The sequence below is a fragment of the Dioscorea cayenensis genome, chromosome 15, assembly GCF_009730915.1.
Source record: "Dioscorea cayenensis subsp. rotundata cultivar TDr96_F1 chromosome 15, TDr96_F1_v2_PseudoChromosome.rev07_lg8_w22 25.fasta, whole genome shotgun sequence".
Classification (NCBI taxonomy): domain Eukaryota; kingdom Viridiplantae; phylum Streptophyta; class Magnoliopsida; order Dioscoreales; family Dioscoreaceae; genus Dioscorea; species Dioscorea cayenensis.
In genome coordinates, this window is record NC_052485.1 from 22,976,985 (window position 1) to 22,997,389 (window position 20,405).

Here is a 20,405-nt window from a genome sequence, read left to right on the forward strand (position 1 = left end):
ATGATAAGTTACGGAAAGATTTAAGGTTTCCTTTTTATTTATTTTTTTTCCTTTATCTGCAACAAAAATGGCAGTTTCTCAATCATCGGTGCAGGCATGATTCATACACTCTTGATGGGATGCAACAATAAAGCACAAGATACCAAGAAAATAGTTGATCATTGTACCAAGTAAGGGAAGAAAAAGAGTGCCTAATCAAGTGAATCTTGATCCACTATAAGTCTACTGTTCAACTTTCATCATAAAAAATCTACTGTTCAACAAAGACGGCAGATCGTTGTACTGAAAAGCTGTCAATCTAGATCATGTTCACATGAATGAATGGTTGACAAATGATCAGAAATTCAAACAATGGAATAGTCCAATATTTATCTATTTAATGGTGTGCCAGTGATGATGCAGCTAATAATCTAAGTTTCAGAAACAAAACAAAAGAAAAAGAAAAAGATAAGAGTTCCTAATAATCACCTTTCGAATTCCATTAACCATTGCAAATTGAGTAGTATCATCCTCTTGTTAACCTTCCATCAGTTCCTGCAAAATAAAACACCAAAAACTGAGTAAAGAACAATTTCCATGTAGAAGACACCTGTAAATCTCATAATTAACCCATTTTTAACAGTAAAAAGCTGAATAAGAATAGATACATGATAAGGAAGTATGAGATAAGGCTGTATTTGTACCTATGAACCTGGTTTACAGTGTAAATACAAGCAGATGGTCATGCAAGTTCAAAAATTTAGTCTAGCTTTAACTTTAATTCTTTTACTGCTGTTAAAGATACAACTGTAGTACTACAAACTGCCTGATAACAGATAGCCTAACTATAAAAGGTCACGCTGGAACAAAAATGTGGTGATTCTCTACACATGGTAAAAGTAAAACCCCATGACAAAACCATTGACATTAAGCAGATCCTTTCCAACTTCTTGTTGGGGGAGCAAAAAGTCAAAATAGCCCATTTCTTGGCTTAATTGGGCGCTTCACCAGATGCTTATGAACAGACCCTTGAACATCTGGGTTCTTTGTCTTCGTTGTAATGCTATGTTTAAACCAGCCAACTGTCTCTTCACAGATGCAGGTCAATTTGCAAGGAAAACATCGCATCAAGTCCCTTAAAACATTTTAAACATCCCCATCATTAACAATCCTTACTGATCATCACAACCCAAACCAGAAGGTTCTGGTCTTTTTTCGATGATCTGCATGTAAAAACTCCAGTCCGGATGTTTATCAGTTATGGCAGCCTGGCCAAATGGGTGTTTGCATACATACTGCTGAACATCATCAATCACTGCAAGCCCTTCCAAATAAAGACGAAGATCCCCTCCTGGCCCTGAACGTTAAACATTATGAATGAGAAATTTTTTGACTTTTGTTAGTGAAAATTAAAAAAAAAAAAAAAAAAAAAAAAATGTTAAAGACTGACCTAATGAGTTATCTTTTACATCCCTTGAATTGTATGGAGGAGGGAAGATGCCAGTATATGGCTACAAACAGAAAAAACAACCTTATATAAATGCAATATGGCTAAAGAACTGAATAAAAAAATGGGACTGATATAAATGGGTTAAACCAAGGCAAGAAAGACCTAGAGAACATAAATTACCGGATTCAATAGAGCCTTATATGGAGAGTCATCAATCAATAATGTATTGGATGGTGTATACTCTCCTAACTCCCATGGAAGTTCAGGTTCCTCTTTGTCCCATAGCTTCCTCAACTCCTTTAAGACCAAAGGTTTATGGACATTTCCAATGGTACCAAGACCCGTAGTGGTGCATTTAGATTGGTCCTATGAGAAATTAAAAGAAGCTATGTAAGTCCAAACGTAAATTCAATAGAATTAAATTCATAGATATAAAAGAATAATTCAATGTGGTTCTAAAAATCTGAAAGTGACTCATCAGTCAATACAAATTATCCAAAAGTAAGTTATTATTTCATGTGAATAATGAAGAATAAAACTAATATGCAGCATACATGGAATGTTCAAAGAAATCACCTTATGTTTGATTTAGATAGTGATGTATAGCAAAGCCATTAAAAGAATGTATGAATTGCTCCCTCCTCATCAATATCCTCAAGCATCAAGAATAATATGCATCAAGGATAATATCAATGAGAGTGTGTAAGTGTTCTCAACAGAAAACTCCAACTTCAATTGGGTTGCATCACTGGAGCCCACACCAATGTATTGGAAAAATGGGAATCAAAATCATAAGTACTCAAGGTCACATTTGTGTCATTAATTATGATTTAGTAGAATTTGCTGTAGTCATTAAAGAGCTAATTTTTTTTTATGAGGGCATTGTGACAGCATTGCAACAACTCCAACCGCATAGCTCCTAATAAATATATTTAAGATGCACAATCCATTCAGGAATCCAAGCATAGAGTATATGTCTTAGAGAAAAGACAAACACTCAACCTTTTAACATGAGAACATTGCCTTAATGAATAAAAACAAGATGCATGCATGCCAGTATATAACAAGTGCACAAAGAGGCATATATACTCAGAATAAATAAATAATTATCTATCATGGAAAACATAATTTAAAAAAGTTCATGAATGCACTTGACCTTTTGTCCCTGTAATTAAAATTGTTCAATATATTCCTTGTGATTAGGGACCCAAAATGCATTTAAACCTTAAAAAATGATAATAAAACACCTTAATTTCAATGAGTTCCTGAAATTTTATCTAGGAAGAAAGTGACCAGTTAGGCTTTCAACTGAATATCATGGCAAAAATACACAATCTATCAAATGAAGTAGGCCAATACTTCAAAGTCAGTTATAATTTCCATTTGATAGGTCAACACTCTTTCTCACAGCGGCTATTAGTAGGTAAAGTGCAAGGAGAGCCAGGGTAAACAATCACCTTAGAAAAGTGTAAGGATCATGGGCAAATATCATGGAGTCAAAAGACTTAGTTTTCACTGTAACAATATCATTTTTAATTAGCAAAACTATCTGTAGTGGAAAGTAATGATCTTCTTTTAGATCAAAGTCAATGATGGGCTCACATTGCCTTAAATCATTCTACATGATCTTGGAAGAAGTATGACTTATTGTTCTGAGACAAGAGGAAGGTTTCTAAGACAGCGAATTAACTTCACATCAAATATGAGTAAATATTACCAGGTAAGAAACACACACACACACACACGAATATTCAATCAACCACCATTCCCCTGGAGGCACACGTTTTCTCTTGGTTAGAACACATTGTCAACTTCAAATATAGAGGACATCAAACAGCAAGCATCTTTACTAAGCTGCTTGATCATACTAATTAATAGCAAATAATTTCCAAGTCAAAGAGGAAATTTATGTAAGCATAAAGAAGATTGTAGGAATAAGGTTGCTCAACTTGATCTAAATCAAGTTACTTTAGTGCATCTATAGTACAGGACATGATAAGAAGATTGGATCTGTGCAAGCAAATCTGTAAAAGAGTAACTGCACACATAAATACCAGGCTTAATGAGATAAAAATATGAAACTAAATAAAGATAAGAACATCAACACTAGCAACATAAATGCATATGTCACCCAATCAATTAAATTTATTAAAGTCCAATAAAAATGTGATAGCTTTTTTCCAGCAATTAGAAGGTCACCTACCCAACAGAACAAGAGCTTATCTTTTGTGTTTCTCATGAGACACTCAACCACAATATCCACATTGTACCTGCAAAAGTTTAAGAATATGTGAATTTCAAGAGTTCAAGGAACCAAATAGTAGCACTGAGTTGGCAGATAACACTTTTAACTATTAAAAAGATGCAAGTGAACAAAAGTGGGGAAAAAAACAAATTCTGATGGTAATAGCTTGAAGACATACATTTTTCTAGAGGACCAAACACCAATATTGAACTTCTCAAAACAAAACTTCAGAAAATCATCACAGTAAGGCCTTTTGAAAACTGAGAAGAAAAAAGCAAATAATTGTCAGAACCTAGCAGTTCAAAACGATATTAGCCATAATAACATAAAGAAAATCAATAAGTAGAATTAGAATCTCACGTGACTTTCCCCCGACCCTTCTGTGTGCCCTATGCATTCTATAAGTATCCATAGTAATATCAGCAAGCAAGCCATTTAAATCAAGGACAAGCAATTTTTTTCTGTTAGAACTTATTACAGCTCTTTGTGGTGAAAAGATCTTCTCCTCCAGGTTCTTATCTTGATTCTCGATAACATCTGAGGGAACATCCTCCACAAAATGGTCCCTTGGTAAAGACATAACTTTTTCCTCCAGGCAAACAATTACTCCACTATCGCACAGAGATGGAGATATTGAAGGACTGTTTTCATGAGTACTAGGTTTCGCATTCTGACAGGCAATCTTATTCGTCGACTCAAAGGACTCCTCAAGATTTCTTTCATGCGACTTTTCTTTAATAGCATTGCTTACTATTTGAAAAGAAAAGCTGCCTTCTTCCCCACTAAGCAAATCCAATGAACCATTCTGTTTGTTTGTTAAATCGGAAGATGTGAAATCATCTATAACACCTCTAATTGGCGAAGGAGGCAAACTAGCTTTATCCTTGCAATCAGCTGGAATCACTTCCAGACTTTGTTTTACAGAACCAGCATCTATAACTGGAGAATTATTGATCACATGAAAGAACTCCACACCCTTTTCCAGACAAGCACCAGTAAGTTCTCCTGAGTCTTCTACAGCATGTTTCATTTCTTTCTTCCTGTTCCTTACTTTAGATGTAGTTGCCATGATAGAACCATCAGCCTGAGAAAATCCTACACAATCCAACTGCTGCCCCGGCTTATCCCCAGGGATCTGTTCTATCGTACAATCTGAGCATTTACCATTCTCCCTCTTCTTGGCCTCCTTGCTATTAAGGGCATCAAGACATGAGCTTGAATCCTCCTTAAGATGGATGCTGCTTCTGACTTGAGAAGTATCATTAGGACCACCAATCAAACAAGAGCCTTCTGAGAGAACATGACTCTTCAAACTGTTCCCAGATGAAGAATCAACTTCATCCCTTTCCAACATTTCATCCATCTCCAAAGTTTCCAATCGAGATGAACTGATGCCAGGATGACAACTCAAATCAATTTCTGATGAGTCATGATCATTTGCCTCTTTTTTTGGTTTTGTTTCAAGACTTAAATCTGCTGCATTGATTTGCATAGAGAGCTTGGGAAGCACTTCACTCGAATCTGAAACTACAAGCCCACCCTCTCTTATGGTATTTCTGCACTCCTCAACTATTGATACTAGATTATCCATAGTTGATTCGGTAATATTGTTCCCTCCAGAAGAATCCAAATCAGTGGTCCCAAGTAAAGTTGAATTGCCGGCAGAGATAACATCATTACTGGACAATGCAGGAGATACCACAGCATTAAGATTAGAGACCTTACCTTTTCCACGGCCTCTGTGCCTATTTCGCCTTCTTGATTTTGTTTTCTTAGCATCATTGGGTTTCATATCAACCTCAGGGGGTTTCTCTACTTTTTCAGCAATGCCAAAGCCTGCGCTCTTGGAAATGTGTTCTTCCTCAAAAAGAATAATCTGGCCCCTCCTTGCTGAAGCTTCATTATTACTCTGATTCTCTAAATCAGGGTCTGCAACTTTTGATGCAGACATCCTATTAGCAGCGGAACATTGCAAAGCACGATCTGAGGGGCCCGAAGGAATCTCTCGACAAGAGCCAGAGTTAGAATAAGTTTTCTCCCGCCAAATTATCTTTTTTCTAGGCCATGGCTTAAAATTTTTTGCTTCATATGATGTTGAATTTATGTCAGATACCATGCAGCTCTTTTTTGAACATGACTGCAGATTATTTGATTGACCTCCTGCCATTTCACCAGGTGATTTCATACTGTCACTAACAGACGCATCAGAATTATTGTTCCCTGATGTGTCCAAGACCATAGAATCAGCCAAAGATGGGCAACTGTCAGAAGAGTGACTTTCAGATATAGCCTTAGCTTTATGCTTTCTCCGGTAATATTTGGTCTTTACTGATAAACTGCTTTTATTCTCTAGCAAAGATGAATCTATTTTACCAGCCATTTCTTCAGGGTTATCATCTGCAGCATTTGGGATGAAGTCTTCCTGCTTGACAGAAATCATCAGCTTGCTACTGTTGTGTGTTTCATTAAGACTGTCACTTTTTGAATCTATTTCCAAATTTCTGAGTGCTGATAAACTTTTACTGGGTGGCTGCTCACATGAATTATTCCCCTTCCTCTTTGAATATTTCTTCATAAAACCCTTTTCTCTGTTATTGTTGCCCATTTTTGAGATGATTTCACCTTTCACAGACAAATTTCCATCGAGGGTTGCACAAACTTTATTAGTTCTTTCTGGCACAACAACCCCCGTAGTTCCTGATGAAGTAGCAAATTCATCCTCCCTGATGGGGTCTGAATCATGCATTGAAGACATGGCATGCTCTCTATTCTCTGCATTTGTTGCCTTCAATGAAGTACCGATCATAATTTCCCCCTTTTTGCCCACATCACTTTCCGATGGTGATGATCTATTCCTCTTCTTGTCATGCTTCTGGTTTTCTTCACTAGGATGGACCCCTGCAGATTAAATGAACAAAACACTCTTCCTGATCTTTCAACTCGCAAAAAAAATATCATGACAAAAGTAATCATAGCAATAGAACATGACCACCGAGAAACAAATAATGACCATTCTCTAAAACCATTGAATAGACTACTAAAGTTCTACTTGGGCTTGAATTCCGAACCGTTTGCAGGAAACCATTACAAACTCATACTTCAAAAAAAGATGGACTTTAGACATTGGACATGACATGCTGATTTTGGCAGTGCATAAAGAGAGCAGCTGGGACATTGACATTTGAAGTTATAGTTTCAGTAATTGTCCCTTGTGTTCTGTTTGTTTTTGTTATGGAAATTTCACTTGTTTTGATTTCAGTCTATATTTTTTCCAAAAGAAAAGAGTTAATCAAAATGTAAATAAAAAATCTTCAAAAGTTAAAATAATACCGTCTGAAAGTAAGAAAAAGAACTTAAAAAGTAGAAATTTCAATATTGTACGTATCTTGGATTTAATGTGAGTCTGAACTCTAAAAGCCTATTAAGCTACAGTTGGAGCAGTTCTATACTTAATTATGGTTTAATTTACTGATCCCCAGGTAGGTTTCTTTGACACTTATTTCATCCAATTTATTTTGCTAACCAAGGCCTATTACCCTTCATTGGATGAAATTGATGTATAGTTAGAATCACATCTATTCAATATTTCACCAATTAACTCAGTTTATCATACCCAATTCAATGGAACCACCAAAACAACAGCTATAATTAACATCCAAGGTCTACTAAGTGATTATTGATATAATACCAGGGCAGAAGTTAGTATATCAAGTCGGTAGGTTTCTTTGACAGTTATTTCATCCAGTTTATTTTGCTAACCAAGGCCTATTACCCTTCGTTGGGTGAAATTGATGTATAGTTAGAATCCCATCTATTCAATATTTCACCAATTAACTCAATTTATCATATCCAAGTCAATCGAACCACCAAAACAACAGCTATAATTAACATCCAAATAAGGTCTACTAAGTGATTATTGATATAATACCAGGGCAGAAGTTACTATATCAAGTCCGTTACGGAGTTATTACAGACTTGCTACAAATACTTTCAAGCAGGCTTTTAATTGAATATCAAAAGGCAGAAGCTGAACCCTTTCTTTTGCACTGCAACATTTCCGAGCCTTAGAACAACAATTCAAAACCTTGTAGAATATGAAAGACTGGTTGTATCTAGCAACAAGCACTACATGTTGGACAGGCACAAAACGTCAAGAGAGAAAGCAAACCATTGCATTACTCGAGCACGACAAACAAACCATTGCATTACTCAAGCACGACAAACAAACCGTTGCATTACTCAAGCATGACAAACAAACCGTTGCATTACTCGAGTACACCAAACATGCTTGAAATGGAGCAAAAAACGTTGTCATCATTATGATGCTTGAATTCATGTCCTCCATTCTTTTTCTTAAACATGGACCTCATCTCACACTAAACCCAAAAATACTAACAACAATACTAATAACAATTGCCAAACATGTCCATACCAGCTCAGTAGCTCCCCTTCTTCCAATGCCCTATAAACAAAACTTGGAATATACTCCTCCTTGAAGAACAACACTACTATTCACTGGAAAACAAATCAAAACCTGCCCCGATTTGCCCACAAGCAATTTTCGTAAATGCTTCCACATTAAGAATACAAAGGTTTAACTGAAGTTATTCAATTCCTATTAGAAGCAAAATTTACATTTTGAATCAAAAGGGCAAAATAAATCCTTTCATCCATATTGCTACTTCACAGAGAACTCTACAAAACGTCAATTACTTCATTACAAAAAACCTCTCCCTAATTCAAATCATTTCGTCATTGAACTATAATACCAAGCCTCAGCTCATCAACTATTATCAATAAATTCATCTAATCAACCTCAAAACAAGAAAACCAGCAAGAACGGCCAAAGAGTGATCACCCCGCGAGCTATAAACCCTAAATCCACAATTTTTTCCATCAAAAACACAAATTCACATCTCATTTGAAAGAAAAATCCAAACATAAAGAAAAAGAAAGCTTCAAAAACCAATCACTCCAATTCACCACAAAACTGAACACCAAATCAAAATTTAAAGCCCCAGAACAATAGAATCAAACAACGAATGCAGAATGGGGTTTAAAAGCATCAAGAATCATACCCGAATCAGCATTCTTCCGCTTCCCCATCGCTCGAAAAACTCCTCCTTTCGCCCTGGGACGGAATCGATTCGAATCGAATCGAAATTGAGATGATATCGATGCACAATCACTGACGCCTGGGTTTCCCAAACCCTCAGATCGCCACGCACGAGTTAAGGCATAACCTGTTCCTCTTTCCATTATTTAACTATCGTGATCCAACCCAATAAAGACAATCTTGTTCATAGTTCTGCTCAAACACCGCCACGTGTATAACTTTATCACCGTACGATTGCCTTGACGTTGGTTAATGGTTGTGATTTGGTTATTTTTGCAAATTAAATATATTTATAAATAGTTTTTCTTTTTTAAAAATTTAATGTAATATAGTTTTTGATGGGAAATTATTTTTGGATCCCTGAACTTGGGATTCATAACGTTTATTATTTCTTTTGCTAAGATTAAACCATGATCTTTAAAAGATTCATTACCATTTATATATATTTTTTATTGGTTGTCAACATGTTGTTATTTCCTAAAAAATGGAATGTGATCTTCAAAATATTTTGTTATTGGATTTTGTTTTAATTTTTCATCTATTTAGGGAAGATGTTAATAATGCAATAAATGATTGTAAGATAAATAATTTGAATAAAAAAGTCCTTTTATTTATAAGAAAATTCGGTCAATAACTTTTAAATAAAAAAAAATACCAGAGAAATTTATATGAAAGTGTTGGGGTTAGACCACTCTATTAATAAAAATCCTGGAGCAATGTTTCAGATTTTCAATGGGAATTTTTGTTCACAAAGTTGTTTATATTTATTGTAGCAAGTTACTGTTTATGTACACCGTCACATATAAAATCGTATTTTAGCCCACACAGTTCTTTGGTTGTAGTGTGCAGGTTTTTGTACGAAACGCATACTTATTCATATGGCTCTATGGTGGCTTTACATAGCCACATATATAAGTGCACTATGATCGGCATAGTTTCCAAGTTGTGTTGTGCAGCCTCCAATATGAGTGTAAACCCGTATGCTTGCTAGTATGGCCACATGCACCTTCAAGCGACTCCAAACAACTTCAGTGCCATTCTTAAATGTTTTTAAAAAAGACCATCTATTTATTAATAAAAAAAACAAACAAAAAAAAAGGAAGAGAGGAGCTAACGAACTAACACCATACAACACAGAAGCAAAAAAATTAAAAGAAAAACCCAGGCCCTCAAAAACCTTTCATGATCCAATTGGGAAGGTCACGACCCTAGAAATACATAATTAAAGCATGTAAATTAACCCTCACCATTCTTGAATGTTAGAATAAGATGTTAGTTTACAAACCAATTTAGCAATAAGCTTTTAGCATGAAAAACTTTTTAAGATCGGGAGAAAATCACGAGACTCCTTAAAACCTCTTAGATTGTTTCCACTAATTCAATTTATGGGATAACAAGGTTCACCTCTCTACATATAAGCTAGAGGTTCACAAGAATACAAACATCATCTTTTAGCATTGAGCTGACTGCCTTTTTTACATGCACTTCTCTGCACTTAAATTACCTTGTTTGTACTCCACAAGTTGATATTGCTTCATGGGGCCTCAAGCCCAATATTACTAGCCCAAAAAATGGGCCTGAAACCAATAGAAAGTAATGTTATTTTTTTGTACAGTATATCTTTAAGAAGACATTCCTAATAAGTGACATCCATTACCAAGTATGTTATGTGTTAAATTAATCTTTATATTAAATCACTTTTATACCGGACCAGAGACATGAAAACTAGTTCTGGAATGATTTTTTATTATGCATGATGCAACATGTCCAACTGATGTGATAATATAAGTGAATTACCATTCAATGCACATCTATATTAAAAACATAAATAAATAAATCACGAATTCATTAAAAAAACCAAATGAAAATAAACATGGAAGAAAAAATAAACAGAAATGGGAGAGACGAATAATGATTGAGACCACGAGATCCACCTGTAGACAATAAAAATCTTCTCAGTCAGGTGGTGAGAATCATTTCTGGGTCTATGTTGTGTTGTTGGTGAGGTCAGCCGATATAGCGCTTAGGAATTCAAGAGAGTGCTTGATGAATTGGATAGAATCGCTGGACAAATATGAGTGCAAATCCGTAGGTGTAGAAAACCATGCAAGGTACGCATCTATTTTTTGGTGCAATACACCATGATATATATATATACATACATACGTAGACGTATCTTTCTTCAGATTGCTTTCAATAGGAAATTCTAAAGCAAAAAATCATGCCTTGATAGAAAAAAAAAATTAATATTGTATGCTGCATTTAAATCATGCTGTTAATAATAAGACTACAACCCAACTTGATGATTTAATATTGAATGGTTTAAGAATAAATCAAGTTCATGGGGAAAAATTCATGAATACGTCTTTTTTGCCATTGATTATTGCAACTGTAGGCCCGCTTCATCATTTAAAGATACAAAGTGCAATGAATCTCATCTCATGCGAAGAAAAATGGAAAACAAGTACTCATGCATCAACCACTTTGATAAACATCTCTGAAAACAATGCAATGAATCCGGAAATGCCTGTTCCTAATAATTCAAACTCTTTTGTTGAAGTTTAAAGATTAAATTATTGAGGTCAACTGTTTATTTTTTATTTTTTTTATTTTGTGTTTTTTTTATAAAGTCAACAAACGAATTGTAATATGAGAGGTTCGAACTCAAGTCCCTTAATTATAAGTATGGTCGTATGGGCAGTTATCGTTAGACTAGTTCGTAGTTCTTATTTTATGTTTTTTATTATTATTTTTTTCATGCAACTCACGTTTGAAGATGAAGGTATTAAGGTCAATTACTTTTTTTAATTTTGCATTTTTTCTAGCATTTTTGCAACTCATGGCTGAGGATAAAAATGAAGATAAAAAGAAGATAAGATAAATAAAGAAAATAAACAAAATAAAAGATGAAGAACGAAACTTGATGAGAAGACTTTGATGGATGAGGTGAAGGAAAAAATAACGACGAAAATGATGGGTGTGCAAATAAAATATATAAAATATAAAAATACATTTTATTGAAAAAACAATATTTCCCAAATATTGACACATTTACTATGTGAACTAGATATGTTAATAGTAACATACATAGATTTTAAATATCCGCTTCAACGTTAATTAATTTAATATAAAAAAGGTACAAATACTTGGCTGCATTGCCATGCGAGTGTTATGTTAGTTATATGAGACCAAAGTGAATATTTTATCCAAAATACGTGGACTGTACTGAATATTCTTTAAATACATCCAATAAAACCAAAATCAAGAGTTAATAGATGTTGTGAATTACTAAACTCCCAAACATTATCCAAAGTAATGGTCAACCATTATTTCAAAATTTCAAGTCTCTAATAAGTATTTAAACACATGGCAAACAACAAAAGGAGAATGATTAATTAACTTAATTATCCTTTTAAAGACTCAATTGTTTCAAATTAAAAGACAAAAACACTAAAGAACACAAATGCTAAAGATATAGATTGAAAGCAATCCATCCACTTCCCAATTGGAACACATCTCTTTGAATAAGTTCTTATGGAAACCATGTTTAAATGTTGGAATTTTGTTGAGCTAAATTATACACATGTCCTTATAACTTTTTGTTATTTTAATAAAGAAATCTCCACGAAATAAACTCCTATTCTATTAAAATACTAATCATGGAAAATGTTTTCTTTTTAGATAAAGAGTGACAAAGAAATGCAAGACAATAATATCCTTCTTGAATTCCTAATCCACCAAACTTTGTTTCTATGCTAATAATAATCATGAAAGAATCACATTCTCTTATCCGTACCTTTTGTTTTTATCCACAAATTAGCATAAAAATATTGATTCAAAGAATTTAGGTTACTAAACAATAGAATCATCTTAATCATTTTTCATGCTTCACCATATTAATAATATGATTTGTAATAAAACTAAACATTTATTTAAACTTATTTCTTAATTTTTCAAGTAGTTTTTTTAATGATTTTAAGTTTTTTATATTTAAATTTATATTCTTGTTATTTTTTTTATTATCGCGATTTATTACTGTCTACAAATTTTAATTATTTTTTTTACATAGTAATATAATAAAAAAAATCTTTGCACTATAAATAGTAATAACTCGATCATGTATCTAACAAGCCGAATGCAAGATATGGAGATATACCAATCGACACATTTTCCGACACTGGGCAAAGATCAATGGTTTTATAACCGTACAAGTTTAAGTACCATTTGTCGTGTTTTCCGACCGATGATGATTCGGTTGAAATGCGAGAGGCTAGACGACACCGAAACAATTCACAGTGCACATGCATCATTCAGAGAATCCAGATAGAGGACTTACCCTTATGACAAGCCCCATTCTCTGATCAGTGTGGTCCTTGATTGTATCAATGGCAAGAAGGAGCTCACATGTTGAATACCAACAATGGAGTTCTGATCTCATTATATATCTCACTTATTATTTTAATATATATAGGTGAAGAAAATAGAGATTTTTTTAATTTATTAATTAAAAAGGAAAATTATGAGCAATCTCTACCGTTGTGCAAATTGACCAATCAATGAATACCATTTTTTTTACCGAATAGGAGACCATGAACACTCCCAAATTTAGAAATTATCGAAGGAATAAATAGATCCAGAGTTACGATGATTTATGAATCTCATAAAATAAATTTCTATCTTGCGACTTAGAGGGATGAAATCATTATTATTTTTTTATATATGAGACCCATATCCAGATATTTGAATTCATTGATAAATAATACTTCATTCGTTCATTTTTATTTGTCATGGTTAATCAAATCTCACATACCAATAAACTTAGTTATTTTACAAAATTGTATACAAAATTAATTATCTTTTTTAAATTATTCTTAATTTATATATTCACACTTCTTTCTCATATTTAATTTAAAAAAAAGAATTGAATAGTGATAAGATATTTAAAAAAAAAAGATAGTAAATATTTTTTTATTTTAGGGAATGACAGATAGATAAAAAACATAGATTTGTGACAGATATTTTTTTTATTTTTTTTATAAAAAAGAACATGATTAATTATGACAAATAAAAATGAACAAAAAGAGTAAACAACGGAGAGAGTAGTGAACTCTGAAAATAATGATTCAAATTTTTGTTTCTCGTTAATATCATTGAGTTATCTAATTATTGAAGAAAAAAAAACAACCCATAGTATGATTGATTGATTGGGATGAACTGACGGTGGTGGTACAAGTAGGACCCACAAAGTGTATCATATCGGCGGCTGATCGTTCTTGAGATTCGCACTGAACCCTGTTTCGCGATCTCGAGGCAGGATATCACCGATGTCAGCGAGTCGGGCGGCGCCGCAGACCTCGGGGTCCAGGAACCGAAGGTTCCCGCGGTGACGAACGTGACGTATTCTAGAGCGCGTCCCTGTTAAGCCACGTGTCCATCCTTCACAATCTATGGTTATGATTAGCTGGTTTCCTCACCGTAAGGTGACCAGACCCTATCTTTTAATTGACTAAATTGCCCTTTGGCGCCATTTCCAACCGCTTAAAGTGGCAAATCCGTAATTTCCTTCAACTTGATACTGGCGGTTGAACAAAAGAAAGGGACTGAGATGAAAAAAACAATTCCCAGTGTCATAAATGCATAAAACAGGGTCTAAAATGCAAAATTAAAGAATCACAGGACCAGAGTCACAGGGACTAAAAATGTAAAAATAAAGAAGCTCAGGGATGTAAACGCTCAAAGTCTGGGGTACTATTATATTAACCATGGTTAAAACTTCGGGCTATTATTAAACCATGGTTAAATTTCAAACCAGGCCTGGTTGTTATTTAAGTCCCCAAACACCCACTAAAGCTCTTCAGCGCTCCCGCCGGAACTCCACTTCCGAAATCGTAACTCTCGTAACTCCACTTCACACCTGGAAATGGCGACTTCCACCTTCGATCCTACTCTTTCTCTCCTTTTGCTTTCCAAGTTCCCAATCCCTCCTCTCATCGTCGTCCTTCTCGCCGGCATCGCGCTTCTCTGGTTCGCTCCCGGCGGCGTCGCATGGGCCTTCTCTCGCGCCGCCAGGGCTGTTCCGGGTCCTCCCGGCGTTGTCTTAGCTCTTTCCGGCACCGCCGCTCACCGTGCACTAGCTAAGCTCTCTCATTCTTTGAGAGCTTCCAAGCTGATGGCTTTCTCTGTTGGTTTCTCTCGCTTCATCGTCTCCAGCCACCCGGAAACCGCAAAGGAAATCCTCTGTAGCTCGGCCTTCGCTGATCGTCCAATCAAGGAATCAGCTTACGAGCTTCTCTTTCATCGTGCGATGGGATTTGCTCCATACGGTGAGTATTGGAGGAATCTCCGGAGGATCTCTGCCACCTATTTGTTCAGCCCTAGGAGAATCTCAGCCTTCGGACAGCAGCGTAGAGAGATTGGGGCTCATATGGTTGGGGAGATTCAGAGCTTGATGGGGAGAGATGGTGAGGTGGAGATCAAGAAAGTGTTGCATTTTGCGTCTTTGAACAATGTAATGATGAGTGTTTTTGGAAAAAGATTTGATTTTGGAGAAGGAGAAGGTTTGGAACTGGAAGGGCTTGTGAAGGAAGGGTATGAACTGCTTGGGATGTTCAACTGGAGTGATCATCTGCCATTGTTAGGGTTGTTGGATTTGCAAGGTGTGAGGAGGAGGTGCAAAAAGCTGGTTTCAAAAGTTAATCTCTTTGTTGGGAGGATCATTGAGGAACATAGATGCAAAAGAAGTGCTTTTGGTGCAGCTTCTTCAAGTAGTGTTTGTGACTTTGTTGATGTCCTGCTTGATTTGGAGAAGGATGAAAAGCTCTCTGATGCTGATATGGTTGCTGTTCTCTGGGTAAGAATTAAAAATCCCAACTTTAATTATATATGATCTTAATGTTGTTAGATTCATTATGAATACTTAAGATAAAAAGTGAATTGTCAGCATGTGTGTGTCCTGTTGTTTTCATTAATGGCCACCTTTGCATGGAATCAGGAGATGATCTTCAGAGGCACTGATACTGTGGCAATTCTTCTTGAATGGATCATGGCTAGAATGGTCTTACATCCTGAAATCCAAGCCAAAGCTCAAGCTGAGATTGATGCTGTTGTTGGAGAATTCAAGCTTGTCTCTGATGAAGATATTACCAACCTCCATTACCTTCAATGTATTGTTAAAGAATCTCTTAGAATGCACCCTCCTGGTCCTCTCCTTTCTTGGGCTAGACTTGCAATTCACAACGTAAATGTCGGTGATTACTTCATCCCTGCCGGGACTACCGCAATGGTGAATATGTATGCGATAACACACGATGAATGTGTATGGTCTGAGGCTAATGAATTCAAGCCAGAGAGGTTCATGGAGGAGGAAGTGAGCATCATGGGATCTGATCTTAGGCTTGCTCCATTTGGTTCTGGGAGGAGAGTTTGTCCTGGGAAAGCCATGGGCTTGGCCACTGTTCATCTTTGGCTTGCTCAGCTACTTCAGAGCTTCAAATGGCTGCCATCAAAGCCTGGTGTGGATTTGTCTGAATGTTTGAAGTTGTCTCTTGAGATGAAGAACCCCTTGATTTGCAGAGCTACTCCTAGGAGTTGAATGTCTGTAGTTTTAAGCTTGATTTTCTCTGTAACAAACTGTTTGTTTTGTTTTGTTTTGTGATCTGGTTGTAATGTATGTAAACACATGAAATTCTCAATGTTGGTTTTTGGTGCAATCTTTGAAGAATCTGTGTAAAGTAGCACTTGCATGAATGGGATTCAAAGTAGAGATTTCATGTCTCAATTGACAGTGAAGTGATGAGAATGTGGTTAAAATGTCTCATTTTATTCACCTCTGCTTCTTTTCAGCAAAATATCTGCAAGCAATAAATTTGATTCCAATGTGTTGCTGTTTTTTGGAGGATTCAAATCCAGCATAGAATTTTTTCTTGGTTCTTATCTATTCCATATTCCTTATTCTTTAGCTTTTGCATTTATGTGGGTATAAATCAAAGATTTTGGAGAGAAAAATCTTGATATTCTTTTGACCTCCAATTGAATTCCATCCTCAAAATTCATCATTAGCCATTTCCGCATCAAAGCATCTTTAGACATCTTTTGTGGCATTAGATTCCAATCTCTTTATCTAATTTAATTAATAACATCATCCAAAGTATTGATAACACAAACATCTTCCTTTACAATAACCTCCACAAACTGTTGAACAGATAATCTACTTAAATAACTTATCTGATTCTATTGGAACTCCACTTGAAAGTGAAGATAAAAATCTTCGGATTCGATAATTTCGATAAATTACAAGCTTTCTTATCCTCATCTTCATTGACAGAAATCTTCACAAACTGTTCAAAAGATAATGTACTTAAATAACTTATCCAATTCCTTTGGAAGTTCTCATTTGAATGCAAAATAAAACAAACTATCCCAAACAACTCAACTCGAAAACAAGAATTAATCTTAATCTTCATCAATGAGAGTGACATATATTTAGTTCTCAATGAATTTGTGTATTATTTATCTTGGTGATGTTGGAATGCCACCCTGGGAACTCAGTTATCAGTTATGTCTTATATATATGTTTCTGTTTTTCTAGCATGTCTGTATATTAATCACACTGTTAGAATCTCTAGTATAAATTACAAACATTAAATTTATATTTTCTGTGAGAATGGATCAAGATCAAGGGACAAAGATGAGAGGAACAATCAAAGCTGAGAGTTTGGTCTCATTTGAAGGAGTTTTATTAAGACCTGACTCAAAACTTATCTGATGATAGTGATTTAATTATCAATGTATATTCAGTAAACATCAAGGTTTGAAAACTACAAAGACTTGGGTTGTTCATTGGTTGTTTTGTTTCTCTTCTTTTCTTATCTGATATTTTTCATTAATGATACTTTTTCATTGATTCCATGCAGTTTTGAACATTGTCTCATTTTGTGTCCTTTTTCTCAGTTTCTTTTATTTCTTCTTATTTTATCTACTTGATTTTCTTATAAATAGAATAAACAGTTGCACCTTATTTTATTTTATTTTGACAAATAAACAACAAACGTCATCTTAACAATTTATCACGTGGACCAAGTTAAAATATTAAACAGTGTAGGCTTGCCACATTTATAAGATAATATATCAGGAACAATAATCTCACGATGATAATTCTCTCTACCACACAACGTTTGAGGGGTGAAAAATATAGCTACTTCAATAGAGAACCCATATTAAGACTCATTGTGCAAAAAATAAACAATAATCTAAGTCTAATAAATAGTGAATGAATAATGCTCTATTATAATACAGAGCGGGTGCCTATTATTATTTTTACTTATTTTAATTATTTACTATACCTTGTAGTCCCAATTATTATTATTATTATTATATATATATTTTATATTTCTATTTGTATCTCTTTTCCTTGAAAATGTAGTTTACTCACTTTTATTTTTTTTAAAACAAGTAATATCTAATATTAGTTACTTATGGTTAAAAAGAACCAGTGCATTTTAACCTTTTTTTTTTTTTAATTTACTTTGAAAAATTATTATTATTATTTAGTTTTGTGGAAATTGCCAAAAACACCTTGTAAGTTTGCAATATTGTCAAAAACACCCCGTTAGTTTTGCACTCCTCAAAAACCCCTTCCTTTTGAATACAATGATTTTTTAAACCCCCCAAACATCTAATAGTGATTGATAGAGTTAATTTGGAATTTTTTGGACGAAATTGTCCCTTGCGTGGGAAGTTATGGCAAGTGTGACAGGGTTTGACTATAATGCCCTTGGGTACAATGAGTTTCTATTTGAAAATGAAGCTTCTATTTAAAAATATGAGAGTATGAGGTTCGTTTAAAAAAACTGAGTTTCTGTTTAAAAAAATGAGTTTTCTATTTAAAAAAATGAGTTTTTTTGTTTAAAAAAATTGAGTTTTCCGTTTAAGAAATGAGTTTTCGTTTAAGAAAAGAGGTTTCGCTTTAAAAAAATGAGGTCTCTGTTTAAGAAATGAGTTTTCTGTTTAAGAAATGAGGGTTTTTGTTTAAAAAAATGAGGTCTGCTTTTAAGAAATGAGTTTTTGTGGTGTATTTATCACCCCCAAAATCTCTTTTATCGTAGCTTGGATCGGGCCAGATGAGACAAAGCATGCGGCTCACAATCACAGATCACGTTGCATGAAAAAAATGGGATTTCATGTTCGGAGAAAAAGGTGCAACCTTTCGATGCCTTCGCTCGACGACGAGGGAGCATGCGGTCTTCCCCGAGGTCAACGAGCGAAGAAGATGAAAAGAGATGAGGTCGACGACGGGGAAGGCGATGAAGACGAAGACGGCGAGATCGAACCCCTCATCCGGGCCCGCTTCCTCCCTCCGTTCTCGCCACCGACTTAGGCACCATGGATCCAAAACCCCGGAATGATCCCTAACCCTAACCCTATTGCTATCCATGTTGCGGTCTTCGCAGTCGAGAATGGTTCCGCTCAAGTTCAAATTTCGTCTTATCCGACGCCGCCATCGAAGACCTCACCACTCCGACCGCCGAGGAACGTCGCCAACCGGATCGCCAACGCCGATAAAGATTTCTCCTTTAAGACCCCACATGAGCAGGCCACCTTCGAGATCGCTCGCCGGATCCCGGAGCTCGAAAGACTCAGCCGTTCGCGCGAGATCGACGACGATGAGATACTCAACGTCCCTACTCAAATGAGGTTTCGCTTTAAAAATGAGGTCTTTGTTTAAAAACATAAGCTCTCTGCTTAAGAAATGAGTTCTCTGCTTATACGCTTGTTTGTCTTTGTTTAACTATCGATGTTTTCGCTTTAATATATTGCGCTTTACGCTTTAAAAAAAGTGCTTAAATATCGTTGTTTCTATTTAAATATGTACGAGTGCAACCTTTCGATGCCTTCGCTCGACGACGAGGAGCATACGGTCTTCCCCGAGGTCGACGACGAAGAAGATGAAAGAGATGAGGTCGACGACGTGGGAAGGCGATGAAGATGAAGACGAAGACGGGCGAGATCGAACCCTCATCCAGCACCGCTTCCTCCCTCCGCTCCCGTCACCGACTTAGGCACCATGGATCCAAACCCCGGAATGATCCCTAACCCTAACCCTATTGCTATCCATGTCATGCGGTCTCCGCAATCGAGAATGGTTCCGTTCAAGTTCGACTCTGCCTTATCCGACGTCGCCATCGAAGACCTCACCACTCCCTACTCGCGAGGAACGTCGCCAACCGGATCGCCAACGCCAATAAAGATTTCTCCTTTAAGACCCCCACACGAGCATGCCACCTTCGAGATCGCTCGCCCGGATCCGAGCTCAGAGACTCAAGCGTTCGCTGAGATCGACGACGATGAGATACTCAACGTCCCTACTCAATGAGGTTTCTGTTTAAAAAAATGAGGTCTTTGTTTAAAACATAAGCTCTCGTTTAAGAAATGAGTTCTCTGCTTTATATGCTTGTTTGTCTTTGTTTAACTATCGATGTTTTCGCTTTAATATATTGCGCTTTACGCTTTAAAAAAAGTGCTTAAATATCGTTGTTTCTATTTAAATATGTACTGAGTGGCCAAGATTAATTGGTTTTTATATCCGGGATTAATTTATCATGTAAATATTTGTTTTT

General features: G+C 35.5%; 2 protein-coding genes across 3 annotated transcripts; one reads left to right on the forward strand and one right to left on the reverse strand.

The window, feature by feature from the left end:
- Window positions 1-745: 745 nt before the first annotated feature.
- Window positions 746-8,891, reverse strand: LOC120277120. Of its 2 annotated transcripts, none has more exons than XM_039283868.1 (7): window positions 8,753-8,891; window positions 4,035-6,572; window positions 3,853-3,934; window positions 3,633-3,699; window positions 1,610-1,795; window positions 1,430-1,490; window positions 746-1,336 (listed from the first exon to the last, which is right to left on the reverse strand). In XM_039283868.1, the coding sequence occupies exons 1-7, from the start codon at window positions 8,778-8,780 to the stop codon at window positions 1,152-1,154; spliced, it is 3,147 nt and encodes a 1,048-aa protein (XP_039139802.1). In that variant the 5' UTR covers window positions 8,781-8,891; the 3' UTR covers window positions 746-1,151. The 2 variants fall into 2 exon arrangements, with proteins under 2 accessions (XP_039139802.1, XP_039139803.1); XM_039283869.1 differs by lacking the exon at window positions 8,753-8,891 and adding an exon at window positions 8,107-8,597.
- A 5,749-nt stretch (window positions 8,892-14,640) lies between these two features.
- On the forward strand, window positions 14,641-16,486 carry LOC120276894 (cytochrome P450 78A5-like). Its single transcript, XM_039283629.1, has 2 exons — window positions 14,641-15,640; window positions 15,782-16,486. Exons 1-2 carry the CDS (start codon window positions 14,711-14,713, stop codon window positions 16,379-16,381), a joined length of 1,530 nt encoding a protein of 509 aa, XP_039139563.1. The 5' UTR covers window positions 14,641-14,710; the 3' UTR covers window positions 16,382-16,486.
- Window positions 16,487-20,405: the final 3,919 nt, after the last annotated feature.